Source organism: Podarcis melisellensis, assembly GCF_964234715.1.
Source record: "Podarcis melisellensis genome assembly, chromosome: Z".
Lineage (NCBI taxonomy): Eukaryota > Metazoa > Chordata > Lepidosauria > Squamata > Lacertidae > Podarcis > Podarcis melisellensis.
In genome coordinates this window covers 23,195,198-23,212,017 of record NC_138547.1, presented here as the reverse complement: position 1 = coordinate 23,212,017, position 16,820 = coordinate 23,195,198, and the positions used below count along the sequence as shown (strand labels likewise).

General features: G+C 43.2%; 1 protein-coding gene across 5 annotated transcripts in view; it reads left to right on the top strand.

The window, feature by feature from the left end:
- Nucleotides 1-16,820, top strand: part of ARHGEF9 (Cdc42 guanine nucleotide exchange factor 9) — a 279,050-nt gene that overhangs the window by 119,138 nt on the left and 143,092 nt on the right. The window contains exon 1 of one of the 5 annotated variants that reach the window (XM_081897317.1): nucleotides 14,877-15,263. The exons of 3 other annotated variants lie outside the window; for them this stretch is intronic. In XM_081897317.1, coding sequence (XP_081753443.1) covers nucleotides 15,234-15,263 — 30 coding nt within the window. In that variant the 5' untranslated portion in view covers nucleotides 14,877-15,233. Of the gene's footprint in view, nucleotides 1-14,876; nucleotides 15,264-16,820 lie in introns of those variants that run through there. One more of the 5 variants, XM_081897316.1, reaches the window with a different exon arrangement.

Genomic DNA, 16,820 nt, shown 5'->3' with positions numbered 1-16,820 from the left:
AAATACATGTTTTTAGAGAGAAAATGGACATTTTAATATAAATTAAAATATGAACTAAATAGGCATTTAAACGGGTGTTTTGAGTTTAAAAATTAAAAACAATAACCACAGAGTAATGTATAACTGGATTATGGATCAAAACATGTGAACATCACATGGTGACCGATTTACCCCTCCTTAAGTGGACAGTGGAGGCTACGAAAGAAGCATGGAGTGTTTCAGAGAGATGAAGAGAATAGTGAGGGGCAAGGAGTAAGAGTCAGACAAGAGAAACTATGCAAGTGAATGGACAGAGAAGAGATCTCCAGGTAGCCAAAAGCTGCTATATTGGTATGAAATAACCACCCAAATCTTTGGCTTGCAGTTTTCAAGTTATATTAAGGCAGTCCAGATATATTGACATTTGTTGAAGTCTCTTTACTGAGTGTTTCTTTAATAGTTTGTTATGTGCAAACTTATTCTTCATCTTGAATTGAGTGATAACTGAATTGAGTGATAACTGTAAAGTGGATTCTGTCTTTGGCTAAAACCAGCTGGTGGCATTAGTAAAACAGTGTGTTCCCTTGAACTTAGTCAATGCCTCTTGCTTGCCTGGATGGAGGATGGAGATGTGGACAGCTTTCGCATGGCTGGAATGTAGCCTTCTGTACAAAGACTAGAGTCACACATATTGCCCCACCCACTTTTACCTCTGGCATCTCCCACTCTGTTAGGTGGCCCCCAGAATGACATTGGTCAAGGGAAGGCAGTCCCCAGGCTGAAAAGGGGTGGGAAGAAGGAATAGAAATAGTGAGAGAGATGAAGAGTGGTGGGAAAGAGTGTATATGGCCTGGAGCTATATTGCTGTAATCTTGGTGAGCTCCACTAAATAATGAGATGGCTTCTGTTCCTGAATGCCGCTTTTCACCCTCTGCACTTTTCCATTGCATATCCATTGCCTGATCATTCATGGTGAGACTTCTTGACAATGAATATGCCAGGCTAGCAGAGTTTTAGCTTCATTGTGCTGTCTCTTTCAGGTCCTCTTGTCATAGAGGGATTAAGGCGCTTCCCACTGCATAACAATGTCTGGCCAATTGTCAGAGGGATGACTAGACAAAGGCTAGTCAGCAGCTGCTCTGAACCAAGGGATTTGGGGCTAGAGCTCTCTCCGGCTGGGTCACACACCTAAGGACTCAGCTAGCCCTTGACAAGGGCTATGGGAAGGTGGGATATAGGAGCTCCCCATCTTTTTTGAGGAGTAGTGCTGGTAGCTCAGGGATGTTTATGCTCAACTTGGCACTACTAGGGATGAGTGGATCAGTCTATTTTTCTGGTCCTGATCTCTTGCTTATTTACCCAACCATAAGTCTATTCCATTCCGGTTACCCTTGAATACATCATTTTTTAAAACCCACATTTAAATATATATCTTAATATATTTTCTCTCAAAATAGCATTTCTGAACTAGCCTTTTCTTCATTACATAGATTGCAAAACATATTCTTCATCTTGATCTGACTGAAACTGATTTGTTACTTTTACCCCAGTTTGCTGCCCATGGGTCACATACACACTACAGATTTAAAGCACATGGCTTCCCCCATGGAAGTTGGTGGGAGCCATAATTTATCCCCCTATATCTTTGGGTTGCTTTTTGAGCCAGTAGACGTTTCTGAGCACTTTTCAAAGGCAGCCTCACGTAGAGTATGTTACAACAATCCAAATAGGATGTAACTAAGGCGTGTACTACTGTTGCCAAATCAGACATCTCAATGAATGTGGGTGCAGCTGATACACCAGCTTGAACTGTGCAGATGCACTTCTGGTACCTACCTGCACCTATACCAGTAAAAATAAAGTGCAATTTTGATGCTAGGTGCAGGCAATCCCCTGTTCTCTTTGGCAGGGGAACAGGCCCTCATCCTCTCACCACCCCAAAGTGTAAAGCCTCTTTGGTGTCACCAACAAAGCTTGATGACCTAGTCAGGTGTTGTTGGGGACTGTTCAGTCAGGGCTTCAATTCTGCAAGGAGGCAAGACAGATCAGGAGTCACACTAGGAAGCAGCCAACCACAGACAGCTGGCTCCTGATGTTCTTGGGTTCTCCCCCTCTCTCACCGGGTTGCTGTGCATCCATTTATACCTATTGTGCCTGTGTATATTTTTGTGTGTGCGACGATGAGGAAGAACTGTTTCCATTATTTTATTCTAATTATGCGTTGGGTACTTTCAGGGTGTTCAACAGAAGAATAAATGTTTATTATTCAGATTTGCATGGCTTAAATGCCCTTTTCGAATAAGAGTCATTTGCATGAATTACATAGCTTTGTTTGAAGGCCGAGGCAACCCGAAGTGGACGATTTCAAAAAATTCATGCAAATAATCTCATCTGGGCACCCCCACTTCCACTCTGATTCATTATTTTAGAACCATGTGTGCAATTTGGCCATAGAAAATATTGCTGAGCCTATGCTAATAAATTACAAAATGGCTTTTTCCAGTTAGAAGTTAATCTGGAATGATTGGCAGTGTCTTTTGTTAGCGCTAGTAGAAATGCAAATAACTCTGTGGATGGGGATGCTGAACAGTGGAAATGCAGAAATCCATAAATGAGCAGGAGCATATAGGCAATTCTCTGAATCACGCTCTTCACTTTAGTCACTCTTAATCCCCAATCCCCTTGAAATGAGATGGAGCCACCAACCAGAGCCTAACTCATTTATTATGACACGATGCCGTTAACTGGCCTAAAAAGATGGCAGATCCTTCTCTCCCCTTTTAATCTGAGGCCACATTCACACCATGCCTTTAAAGCACTATGCTACCACTTCAAACAGCCAAAGCAATCTGCTGCAAGTTGTTAGGAGACCCCTGCTAATTGGGAGCCAGTGTGGTTAAGAGCGGTGGACTCGTAATCTGGGGAACTGGGTTCGTGTCTCCGCTCTTCCACATGCAGCTGCTGGGTGACCCTGGGCTAGCCACACTTTGAAGTCTCTCAGCCCCATTCACCTCACAGAGTGTTTGTTGTGGGGGAGGAAGGGAAAGGAGAATGTTAGCTGCTTTGAGACTCCTTCAGGTAGTGATAAAGCAGGATATCAAATCCAAACTCCTCCTCTTCTTCTTCCCTCACAGAGCTACTATTCCCAGAGTTTCCTGTGGAGGGGGATTGAGTGTTAAACCACTCCGGGAGCTGTCACTCTAGGAGGGCAATAGGAGGCCCTCATACCCCACTCATATTGTACAATGGGGAAACTCAGGCTGGGGAACAAACACAGTGCTTGAGGCCTCACTGTTTCTCATGGTTCCCTTTGATTCAGAGTAGGGGATGGAGGCACCTGAAGACAAGGACTTGAAGTGGGAGAAGGGGTAATGTGACTATGCAGCAGAGTCTGCTTGATGGAGAACCTCCTAGATCTGATGAGGCAGGAGACCCAGGGACATTCGCTTCCTAGCCTATGAAGGATGATGGGAGTTTGGGGGCCCAGCCTGATGGGACACAACAAGAGAGTTCAGAGGAGGAGGTGTGCTCAATGATGTCTCCTAGGGAAAGGCGGCACATCTACCCAATTTACCTCTTGCCGCACACCTGTGTCCCCCAGGAAGTTGCTCCAAGAAGCTTTTATCCATTTGTCAAACCTAATACCCAAGTGGGGTCCTGAACTCACGTCACCCACTTCAAGTGGGGTCCTGAACTCACGGCACCACACTGGTTCTTGTGGTATAACCAACCTCATATAACCAACATGCTTAAGTTTAATTAATACATGAAGGGGTGAATGCTATAAAGTAAGCTGTGCTTTGTCCACTTCCGCTCACCTTGGGAGAAACTAGGCAATCAAGCCTTTGTTCTCCCCCAGTCTAACTGAAAAGCTCTGTGCATGAAGAGGTTTGAACTTGTTGCTCCTGCTCAACCTCATGGCTCTCACAAGCCACTCTTGCATTCCTATACTGATAATGTAGGAACTTTCACCACTTTGTAACTAAGCTAAATTTTACTGCCTGTGCAACTTTTTCTGAATGCTGTATGGTGAAGCACATGAATCTGATCTTTGGAGAATTTATAAGTAAACCATTTCTAACTTAGCAGTATGTGGTCCTTTCCTATGCTGGGGAAGAGGGAAACTTTGGAATGAAACTATTTGGAACTCACTTGAAATGGCATCTTTCCATGCATATTTGGTGTCTATATATCTTACCTACAGTTCTCCACTTAGCCCATGCAGGAGCAGAGCTACCTACATAACCAAAGTCAGACACTGTCTGAATGGGATGGAAATGACAAAGCACTGAAAAGAGTGCAGTTTTTAATGAGCCCAAATGGAATATTGATGAATTTTGAAGAAGGGATAACAAAAGGAGCCCGGCTTTGCTAAGAGTTGGGAACTCCCAGTGCGATGGATACTGTGTTTGAGGAAAGCTTCTTTCCCTCCTAGGAATAGGAGAATATGATACCCAGCTGTGGTTTGTTTGTTTGTTTGTGGTTGTTTTTTGCTGCTCTTTTAATCTGTGTAATGGGCACACTTTATTTATTTAAATCACATTGAGGGCCAGGCAGAAGGTTAAACAGCAATATGTGGATGGACAAGAGACTATACAAAAGCCCTGCTAGTTTCTGAAAAGTCAGCAAGATTAGCAGCCATTTAAAAATAGAAGCATTGTCAGGCTAGACAATGCTTCTGTTTTTTAAAAAAACACCACGAGGCCATGGTGTTGACACTGAATATTATCCTGGTCCTGTTAGTTCAGAAGGACCACTCCATCATAAAGCCTGGATGGGTTTAAAAGACAGATTCATGGTGATAGGCATGGTGGCTTTGCTTGACCCTCACTGTCAGAGGCAGTATGCTGCCTCAGAATCCCAGTTGCTAGGAAGCCCAAGTAGGGAGAGTCCACTCTGGCCCTGTTTCCAATGGGCATCTCATTGAGAACAGGATGCTGAATGAATGGATTTCTTATTATCCTCACAGGCACAGGTTGCTGGGCCAGAGGAGCTTTTGACCTGATCCTGCAGGGCTCTTTTGTCTTCTTATGCATTATGCTGTTAAGTAATAACCCACTGGGGACTAGGCAAGTTAAAAATAGGATGAGTAAGAGGCATGGTATCTACACTGTTGGGCTTGGATGGGGTGGGGCATCAATCCATGCTCAGCACTGAAGCTTACTGGGCCAAAGACTCTCACTTGGGCCAGACTCTTACAGAGTCATTGTGAGGACAAAGATAAATTACCCACATGTGCATCAACCTGAGCCCTGCAGAGGAAGGCAGTGCAGAAGACAATTGTGCAATAAATAAAAATAAAACCATTTCATGTGTTTTGAGGGCTAACTGGAAAATTAATGCAAGCAAAACTATGTCCCTTGTTGGTTTCATTTAAAGTTACATTGACCAATAAATTCTCTGCCCACCACCTGTGGTGAATTACATCTTCTGCCTGGCATTACGTGCCCTTCAAAAGTCTAGATGAATTAGATTGCAATTATATTTCTGTGGACAGTATATTGCTCCAGGTCACCATGACCACATTTGCATCTTTAGATCTGTGCCAGTGCCAGTAGCTGGCAGAAATTGAGTCAGTTTTTTCTCCACTTACAGTACACCCACTGTTACTGTCTCATTTCACAGATGAATGTGGGGTCATTCTTGTGTACTTTAAGCACACACAAATTCTCACGCACAAGGTCATTTGGTTACCCCACCTTCTGCTATTAAAAATTGCTGAGGAAAAGTATCTGCTTCCTCTGCAGAATGGTCAGATCTTTAACCAGTCCCTGCTTCTCTTTCTTGAACTGTGGCTTGAGGGGCAGCAGTTAGCCGGTGAAGCTCTTCAGGTCAAGGAGATACTTGTATTAGTACCTTCTACTTGCTCCAGGTAAAACTGTGGTTAAAAGACATAGAAAGTATGCACACTCCTTTCTGTAACCCACCCCATTTGCATTTTCAAAACTCCATGGATCCCAATGTGAAAATCACTGTCACAATGGATATTTACCTGCCTTTTCAATTGTAGGATAAGTTGGTAGTTCGAAGACCTAGTTACGTTCTCTTCCACATGCTCATAACCTGGCTGTTCCCAAGATTCTCAAGTGCATTTATTTAAAGAGAAGTGAAACTGCTTGAGAATTTTGTTCCAATCCAGGATGCCTCCAACCTTTCGTTGGAGTCTCCAGGTAGCATTTTACAGCAGCCCTTATAAACCTGGTATCCTCCAGATGTTTTGACCACAACTTCCATTGGCCCCAGACAGCACAGCATTCAGAACCACTCAAAACATATTGAGGGCACCAGGCTGGTGAAGACTGTTCCTCACTCATTTTATGTAACTTCAAAATGAAATCAGTTCATTAGTTTGCAGCAGAGGAGAGTCAAATTCTTTCACTTAGCTTTCTGCAGCAATATTATTGTTACTTATTACTAGGGATGGATTGATCTGTCAATTACGGTTCCCTCGCTTTCTTATTTTTCTAATGTTAAATTCAGTTAGCCACATTTTTGCAACAATTTGCATAAAAAAATCTGCATGAAAATTCATCAACATTTCACTGTGAATTTCTGCTAATAACACATTTATATATAATTTTTACTTAAGTAAAAAAATTTGCTAGGAAATTTCTGAAATATAGTGCATCTTGTATGTTGTTTTCATTGGTGCAGGATGTGTGTGTGTGGGGGGGAAGAATTCCTTGATGCCAAGATCCAACTTTGGGGGAAGAACTCTTTGCTGAGAGAACCTCAGTAGAAATATGCAGGAAAGTAAAGAATGGAAATATAGGCTGTTAGACATTTAAAATATGGCCTTGTGAGAATTCCCCCCTTCCCCCAGCACAGGAAAATACCACGCGTTTAGCAAGTTAAAAATTGGTTTACTTACAAACTGTTCAGAAGTCTGGTTCATGTGCTTTTCCATACAGTATGTAGAAAAAGCTGCCTAAGTAAAAAGCTACCTAAACATAGTTTAGTTACAGTGGTCAAAGTTTCTAAATTATTGTTATAGGAACTTGAAAGTGGCTTGTGAAAGCCATGCGGTCTGAGCTTGGAGCAACCAGAATACAATTCTCAGAGGGGTTCAACAATCAATCCCTCTTCACAGGGAGATCTGTGAGTTGTAGTTCTGTGAGGGTAACAGGGATTATTTGGGGGAAGCCATGGCTGTTTAAAGTGGTATCATAGTGTTTTAAAGGTATGGTGTGGATATGGTCCTGCTACTGAATAGGTGATTTTTATGTCAGTAGAAAGAATCAGCTTGTTACATCCTCATATGCTTCAAAGAAAGGCCCACATATTTTGCTTGCCTTTGATGGCAGACCTCAAAACCATCATTGCCAGGGCTCTGAACATTACAGTCCTCTGTCTGAAGAGCTGCCCATTTTGAAAACAAAGAACCGTATGAAAGGAGAGCAAGCAGGGGCCTTGAAGTTACCCATCCACAGTTAGTAACACCTGGACAGCAAACTGAGCAGGTGTGCCGGTTACTTGGCCAAAGTTGTTCCAGTATAGTGATGCATATAATATGCATATTTTATGAAAATCCATGTTATTATTTGTTATGATGCATATAAGTGGCCATACTGTTTCAAAGGATTCTGAGTTCTGGGGCCCCTCCAGACAGGTGGTCTATTGTGTGTGTCTTCTGCAATGTGTTCTTGGCACAATGATAGTTCATTAGTGGTGGATTTATTCTGGTTTATTCATTCTGCAATGCTTCCCCAATGCTACCACATCATTGTTGCCTGTAGAGGGCATAGTGAAACAAAAGCAGCACTACACACCCACCCTGAACATTTGTGAAATTAAAAGTTATAGAATTTCAGCAGGAAGTTACAGGTTATGCACTTACTGGAAGTGAAACGCTATTTCCTCCCCCAAGCATTTGCAGCAGCAAATATTATTGAAAGTGTGATCAGGTATAACCAGTGCTTTTTTTTCATTTAAAAAAAATGTTTAGGGGTACTCTCATTTTGACTCAAGAAAATCACCATTTTATCGTTCAAATTAGGAAAAATAAATACAATAAGTGGACAACAGTACAAGGATTCACAAAATGTTTAGGGGCATGCGTACCCCCAGAAAAAAGCACTGGGTCTAACTGTGCCTTTACCACCATGAGGGGAACTGATAACTGTTAAAGATGCCACATAATACTAGTTCTCTGTTTTGCAAGTAATCAATCTTTTAGTGTGGCAGAACCCACATTTTAGAACTCCCTGGCAATTGATACAAAGTATGCATCTTCACTGTACTCTTTTTGGCAAAGCACCTTCATTTAGACAATCCTATCTGGACACGCAAAGCATTGATTTGTGTTTTAATCTGGTTTTTGGCTTATTGTTGATTTTAATTATTTTTTAACGTTTCTAGTAGTTTTTTTTTAAAAACATTTAAAAAATAAATTGTTTTATTCTTTTTGTAAACTGCTTCAAGGTTTTTTCCTCACAATCAAGCAGTATGTATTTTTTAATAATAATAATAATAATAATAATAATAATAATAATAATAATAATAATAATAATACAGTAGTTTGGGGGTGGGAGAATGGGCTGTATGCCTGAGCCCATTCTAATTCCTGGATCCAGAAGGATTAAAATCAAACCAATTCAAATGATTGAAAGAGCCAGACAAAATTCTTGGTAATGGCCCTCTATGTATGGACCATTAAGGTAACAAAGGAAGTTTCTCTGTACTAGAAAGCATATGGGTGGGGCCTCCCTCCCTCAACTCACTGGTATTTAGAAAGACAAAGGTTGAGAGTTATGTGATGTAGAAGCTAGAAGCTGGCAGGCTGCAGGCTGGGCAGCTGGGAGGCAGAACTATGCCTGATATCTACTGGATTCCAATGCTGAGAGAAGCAAGACCCTCTTGGAGTGTTAATGCTGTGAGCCTCTCCAATGTAGGCTCAGGTTGTATATATGTGAAAATAAGCCATATATCATAAAAGCACCACAGTTTCCACTGCCTCTCATTCCAAGGAAACACAAACCTTGGGTAAATGCCTGGAACCCCTGGAGTCTTGCATTGCTCAGTATATGTATTGCTCAATATGTATATTGTGGCGTGCAACAATATACATAGATAAAATCAGAAATGTGTAACAAAAATGAAGATTTCTGGAGGGCCCTCATTTATAAAGGAAGAGGTGCTAGCCTCCATGAATCCGGAAGCAAAAAGAAGAAGTTGTTTTTTTCTTGAGAACTGAAGGTGGTATGTTAGATGCTGGCATCATTTCCCCAGAATAGAAAGTGGTCCTGCCAGTAAATGCAGCTTTGCCCAATTTCGCATCTTCTTGTCAAAAACACTTTCCCAGACTGGCATGTTGCTGCTGTGAACTGGGGCATGTTCTTCTTTATGCTGTGAGTCTAATTTGACCGCTGGTTATTAACTCTCACTTGCAAAATAAGAGGGCCTTGGCAACCAACTGCGTTCCCTGGCAACAGGACCCCAAAGTTTAATTAAAGTAGGCTTGGGAGTTGAAAATGCTGGTGTCGGAGCGTGTGTGTGTGTGTGTTTTGGGGGAGGGGGAAGGCGGAGAGTGAAGAATATTAGCAAATAAAATGGGCCTTAGGAGAGCTGGTGAGGCAGAGGGCAAAGTATAATGCCTGAATAAATAAAGCTCCTTGAAGGTAGAATGGACAGTGCTTGGGCTGCAGTCACAACGTGACTCAAGGGTGTTGTGGTCTGCCAAAACTTATTTACTCAGATGTTAAGCCACACTGAGGTCAATGGGACGTACTCCCAAGGAAGCATCCACAGAACTGTGCGAAGCTTGGGAACACCAAGGGCCGAGCTTAGTATTGCTTTTAGTGACTTCTCTGGAAGGAATAAAGGGAAAGGAAGATTAACGCTTCCTCCCCACCCCAAATTAAAGCTGAATGTAGGAATATATTGAATTAAATATTTGGCAGTACTACGAAGTGATGTTTTCTTTTGTCTTATACTTTTGGTAAACTGACAAAGGTCTCATCTCCATGCACTTCACAGGGCACAGACTTTTTATATGCAGATTGTTGTTGTTGTTGTTAGGAGTTTGGGTGGTCAGTCTTCATGATATCCTGGGACCCCTTCCAAATCTGCAATCCTGCATCTGTGAGAGCAGAATGTATAATAGGAAATAATAATAATAATAATAATAATAATAATAATAATAATAATAATAATAATTTATTTGTACCCCGCCCATCTGGCTGGGATGCTTGCCAAACCAGACAAACCAGTTCCTTTGTAATGCCTTTGGTTGGCAAGTACCATCATTTAGCATTTCCAAATAAAGCCATAGAGACCTTTCCCAGGTGGAGAATGATAGGCCAAGGGGAGCTGGGTATGTGAGAGTTGTATGAGAGAGTTTTTGGGCTGAGGCTGGAAGCTGGAAGCAGAAGCATATTTTTCCCTGAGCAAGAGCCAAGCTGACTTTGGGGCTCCACTGGAAACCTAATGGGGAAGCAAGATCTGCTCACCATACCATGATCCCTCCTTATGTTCTTGGTCAAACCAGGCTGTTTCTACCATATCCACTCCTCATAGTGTCATTGAGAGTCAGCCTGCCCTGCGGCATCTCCCAGCTTCTGCCAATGTGCCCCTGATTTACACATCAGGAAGGATGCCTTTCTGTTTCCCTGAAGGACCTGCTTAGACCCTGTTAGCATTCAAGCAGCCCATACCATCTGCCACCACACTCCAGCACATTACAAAGGATTCTTGGTTGTGTTTGAAGGTGCCAACTCAGTTCATCTATTATGGTGGCAGGGCATGATTTATGCATGAGCTGAGGATATATTATAAGACACACCCAGCATTGCTTTCTGGCTTTACATAAGATGTGTAGGTTAATAATGATGGGCAACCTGTCTCTCAATAATGTTTGTCCGCCACAACCAATCTTCTCATTCAGGGTATCCAACAAAGCACAGCTTGAAATCTATTGGTACAGGCATGTGTGATCCTCAAAGTGTTTCCACTCCTTTCAAAGTCAGTTTGCATTTGCAAAGGGATTTGATGGTCAGTCTGCAACTCTGGTTCCGGCCTTTACATCTCTATCCAAGCTTCCGTACTCCTGGCATTCTTGTTCCTTTTCTGAAATGGGGCTTTAAAAAATAATAAATCTGGTAAACAATAAATGAGTATCAATATTTAAATTAGAAATAATTATAATAAACGCCAGCAGGTATAGTCTGTGGATACAAAGGTAATCCATGCTGAAGAACCGGCAGTGAGACAGGACTCCAGGGTCTTTTTATTGTTTACTTGTGGTTTTCTCTGTCCCATTTGTGTAGAAAATGAAGGCAACACTGACATGGTTAGTACATGATGCTAAGTCTAACCATGGCTTAATGTTAACAAGCAAACATGCATGTTCATGGAGCAGAAATTGTGGCTGCTGTGCTTCCCTCCCATTCACACTGCTTCTGCAATACCCAGAGGTAAGCCATGGTTTGACTGACCATAATGTCTGAATCTTGGCACATGGTTTGTCTTGTTCCCGACATGCCATGAGCTGTACGTAAGGTTTGCTCTTGGTTTACTGCTCATGGTTTGTCTGGGGGAGACAAACCATAAGCCTAGGGTCAGACACCATACTAAGGCAACTAAGCCAAACCATGACTTTGCCCCAGGTCGCACAGGAACAGCAGGATCATCAGGGCTGGCCAAAGATATTTTGGCACCTGAGACTGACTCCAAAATGGTGTCCCCTTCCCCACAAGCGACGAAGGAGCTAGGGACGATCTACAACAGGAACAAGTGGGGAAGAAAGATCAACAACAGGATCTGCTGTTCCAGTGGATTCTACTTCCTGAGGTGGTCATCTCACCTTCCCTCATGTGTGGGCCGATCCTGGCCCCCTATTTGCTCAATTGTTCTAAGCTTTAGTTTGTAGGCATTATGGGACATTGACTATTGCTGTTGTTCTTTGTCATTTTTAAAACATTGTGCAAAGTCAGAGGAGACAATCAAAGCATGCAATTCAATTCTAGTGTGGTGTTGTTTTTGTTACTTTCATCATCAACATCTATTTATTATGCATTATAAGCCTTAAATTTACCAAGTGCTGTAAATTTAAAAACAGTTGCTGTTACAATCTAAAAGACACTACGTGAAAGATATATCCTGCTCATGCACTAAGATCTTAGGAGGTGGCCCTGCTTGTGAGCCTACCCCAGGTGAAGTTCACTCCGGTAATGATCATGTACATGATCATTCCCAGAAGTCCTGGAAGTCTGTGAATGAGGGGAAACCCTTGGCCACCTTATTTGCTTAAAAAGATAAATGTACCTCCACAGCAACGTCTGCTGCAAGAAGATCAAAGCAGGGAAGGAAATGGCTCAGCAGAGAGGTAGACATATTCTTTGCAGATATGTAAAAAGTGTACTTGCATTTTGCAGTTGTGTGCATAAAATTAATGGGGTGCAATTGCATTTTGAAGTTGGAGGTTTTAAATCCCTCTGAGATAAGGCTTGCATCTCACCTGTACATTGATAATATTTGCATTCTTCTGGGATTACCAAGTTATTTTGCCTTTTGCACAATGAGGACAGATAAAAGATGCCAGAGAGTTTTCTTTACCAATTTATTACAAAGTTATTGAATAAAATGGAAAGTGACTCTTGAACAGAATGTCTGAGAATTTAATATATGCCTCCGTCTCCATGGGAAACAGCTCTGTGTGTGCGCATGTCAAGAGTGTGTCAAGCAATTTTGTGCAGGACTGGCCACTTTTGGAGCTGGTCCTGCCCACTACAACTTTCCATCAGGGCAATGTGATCCTCAACTCAGAAATGTTCCCTACATTTGCATTAGTACTCTCGAATTCTATGATATCAGTACATCTTTGTAGGAACATTTAGCTAAAATGCACAGTTTTACAAAGCTTTTTACAAACCTATCAGATGTTTGCTTCTTTTCATTTTTTTATATTTGCAGAATTTTTATTGCAATAAACTGCCCATTTGTGTGAGTTAGCCCATTGACAAGTCTCTTTGAACAATAATTTTTGTTTTTATTTTTACTTAATGCCATGCTCTTTATTGGAAGGGAAGCAGGTGGGGTTGTAAAATCGCTGCTTTTAAAAATGTGGTTTTGAATGCTGCAGCAGTATAATTTCATTAAAAGGTATATAAATATAATATCTAGCCATTTAGACCTGCTGGCAATCAGCATTAGATCAGGCTTCCTCAACCCAACTCTGATCATTGCTGATTCTTGTCCATGATGGCAGGGGCTGCTGGGATTTGTAGTCCAACAACTTCTGAAGGGCTGGGGAAGGTTGAGGAAGCTTGCCATACAGACAGACATACAGACATAATTTTATACTGCCTTTCCACAGTTTAAACCATGCTCATCATAATTACATGTAGTCATAAACAATAAATAAAACATCAAAAATACACAACCAAATTGAACAATTTCCCCATAAATCATAAGATTTTTTTAAAAAAACATACAAAAAAACAATCTATGTCAATAACAGCAACAGCACACATCTTCAACAAAACCCCTCAAGAGTCCACTCAGCAGCCTCAGCTTTTGTAGTTGGAGTCAGTCTGGGCCCTGCCTTCCCAAGCCTGGTGGGAAAAGGCCTGCAAGGCAGGAGGTAGGTCTTCCAGGATGGTCTCTCCCATAGACAATGAAAGCTGGATGGACCAATAGTCTTGATTTAGTATATGGTTTATTCCTATGTCCCTACTTCATGTGGTAGACTTCATTCATAAAGCTAGATTTAAGCAATGGTGTTGTTGTAGAATACAAAGAACATCAGAAGAGCCCTGCTGGATCAGACCAATGGCCTATCTTGTCCAGCATCCGGTTGTCACAGTGACCAACGAGGCACCTGTGGGGAACCTGCAAACATCAGAGGTGGATTTAGGGGAGTGCAACCGGTTCAGTCACACTGGACATAAAGTCTCAGTGTCCCTGCGGGGGGCAGTGCAACAATGAGGTACAATGGAAGGCAAGAGGCAGGACGGCATGTGGTATTGCACATGGTGCTGCTGAAAATTGAGACTCCAAGGTCCGCCACTGCAAGAAGGACCTGCAGACAAGAGCAGGACTTTCCCCTTCTGTGGTTTCCAGCAGCTAATATTCAGAAGCACTAGTGTCTCTGACCATGCAGGCAGAGCATAGCTGTAATTGCTTGTAGCCATTGAGAACCTTATCCTCCACGAAAATGTCTAATCCTCTTTTAAAATCATTCAAGTCGGTGGCTATCAAGGCCTCCTGTGGGAGTGAGTTCCATATGTGCTGCATGGAGAAGTCCTTCTTTTTATCTGTCCTGAATCTTCCAACATTCATTGGACGTCCATAAGTTATAGAGTTAATGGGGAGATTTATTATCTTGCTCTTGCTCATCTCTCTTTCTATCCATATAGTGATCTTGCATGAATGTTATGAGGAGGAGGGAATTCCTGCCTTAAAATCCAGGCACATCAAAAAAAGGGGGGGAAGATTTATAGAAAGGGACAGGTTGGAGGGTATTAGTGGATGGCGAGGCACATCCTCCACTGTAGTTAGAGAAGCCCTGGTAAATGGGGAGGGTGGGAGGCGGAAAGAGGGGTGTGGGGGTGCCACAAGGCATTAAGAGCCAGTTCTTGCCATTCCACAAATGTCAGCAGAAAGCTTAACAGTGAACTGTGTGCACACAAGCAGATCTGCTGACTCTGCACACCAGGGAGATCCCCTAGCAGAAAGGCTGTGGTGTGCGGGGTGGATGGGCAGAGAGCCCTGGAGCAGCAAAGCCAAGGGGAGGGGGCATAGACAAAGAGAGAGCATTACAAAGCCCACTTGGGTCTCTGCTGTCCCCCACACCCTCACCCCTCTTTTCTGCGCGCACGGCGAGGGGGGACGGGACGTCAACACTGTTCCCTCTTCCTCCCTCCCTCCTTCCCTTGAGCATACCCAGTTTCCCAAGCACAGGTAGTGGTTGGGGGAAAGAACCCAAAGAAAGAGTTGGAAAAGGAGGGGAGGAGAGAGAGAGGAGAGAGGGGAATCCTGCTCCTTCCTCAAATGAAGCCATAACTTCCCAGGTAGCAAAGAGGCGGCTGATCTCTGCTCCTTCCTGAGTTGCTGGGCTGGAAAAGACTGGGCAAGAGGCGAGGAGGAGGGGGTCTTTCTTTCTTTCTTTCTTTCTTTCTTTCTTTCTTTCTTTCTTTCTTTCTTTCTTTCTTTCTTTCTTTCCTTCCTTCCTTCCTTCCTTCCTTCCAGACATCGTCAGGCAAGCTTCTCCCCTCCTCCCCCTTTTAATAACCAAGAGGACGACATCCAAAGAGAAGATGCAGTGGCTCAGGAATGGACCTGCCATGGTGAGTTCAGGTAGCTCTCTGCCTCCCACCCCTACCGCCCCCACCCTGCTCTTTCTGCCTGCAGTAGTTGGGTGTCCTCGTTTTCATCCCCCTTGCTTAGGAGTCTCTCTTTGCTTTGGGGATAGCTTCGATAGGTCCGTGGCCATTTTATGGATCCTCTCCTCCAAGACAACGAAGCGGAGGTGGAGGAGGAAGGGGGGGCACTAACGGAATTTGGTTTTTTGCAAGGAGGTGGAGGGGAGGAAGGTTGGGTTTCAGGAAGGATGCTTGTGTGTGGAGAGGGGATCCCCTTTCCCGGGTGCAGAGAGTTGCCGTGAGGTCTCTGCCCAAGGGAAAGAAGGCGGGGGGATGGACTTTTTGTGAGCGGCGGCGGCGGGGGGGGGGCATTATTGTTAAAAGGATTGTGCGCAAGTGAAAGCTTTGCGATCTGTAGCAGGTTAATGGAGATTTTCTTTTCGGAATAGGAGCGTTCCTTAAGGTTTGTCTTCCAGCTTTGTGCTGGCAGAGGAATGTATTGAGGGGTTATAGAACGACAAGGCAGCTTAAAAATAGAAGCTGCCGCCGCTTCTTCTTTGTTTCCATTCCGGTGCAATTTGGTAGCGAATGATTTGGGCAAAGGGAGGAGGGGTCTTTCACTCACCCAGCTGTGAGGTCCTTCAGATTCTTAGAGTGCACAGCTCCACAACGCGAGGATTTGCAAAGCAATTCTGTGCTCCCTTCTTTGATAGGAGCAACCCTGAACCTTATAATTAAGCATTTGCTGAGGGATGTACGTACCACATAATGCCAGGCGTCCTTATTCGGAAGTAAGTCCCCTTATGCTTTACTCCTGGGTTAAGTGACTCTGCATAGGATTTCTGCATTTTGGTGCCATCCTATGCACATCTACTCAGAAGTAAGTCCCATTGAGTTCACCCCTAGATAAGTATTATAGGGCTCCACAAGATTTTGTCCTTTCTTTTCATCCCCATAAAATGACCTGAGACTGAGGTGGGCATCATTTAGTGTTCAAATGAACTGTGCTTTGCCTCCCTTGAAAGCAGAATGCATATGTGAACCCAGGGAAACATTTGCTTCAACAACAACAATATCCCTCCTGCTTCTGTGTGCATGTTTGCAGCCTTCCAGTCCTCAAAAGTGGCCCGACACAAGTGAGATGCAAAGACTGGGCTGGATCCTTTTGTCTGCCATGTGCCTGAGTCAGCTCTTGTGGATTGTGGTCCACACCACACCTCTCTATTCCCACAACCTTGATATATCGATATTGTTCTGTTGGGGTGACAGTGAGGCAGGAAACTTTCCACTACCTGGTTCAGATAAGCCTCACCTGGACCCTGAAGTTTTATGGCAATAGATATCCTTCTTTGGAGCATGCAAAACTACATTATATCAGATCATTCTATGTGATCATCTGGCACACGGTTTCCCAATCTTGGGTCTCCAGTTGTTTTGTGACTACAGTTTGCGTCATCCCTAACCACTGGTCCTATTAGGTGGGGGTGATGGGAGTTGCAGTCCAAAAACAGCTGGAGACACAAGTTTGGGAAACCCTGATCT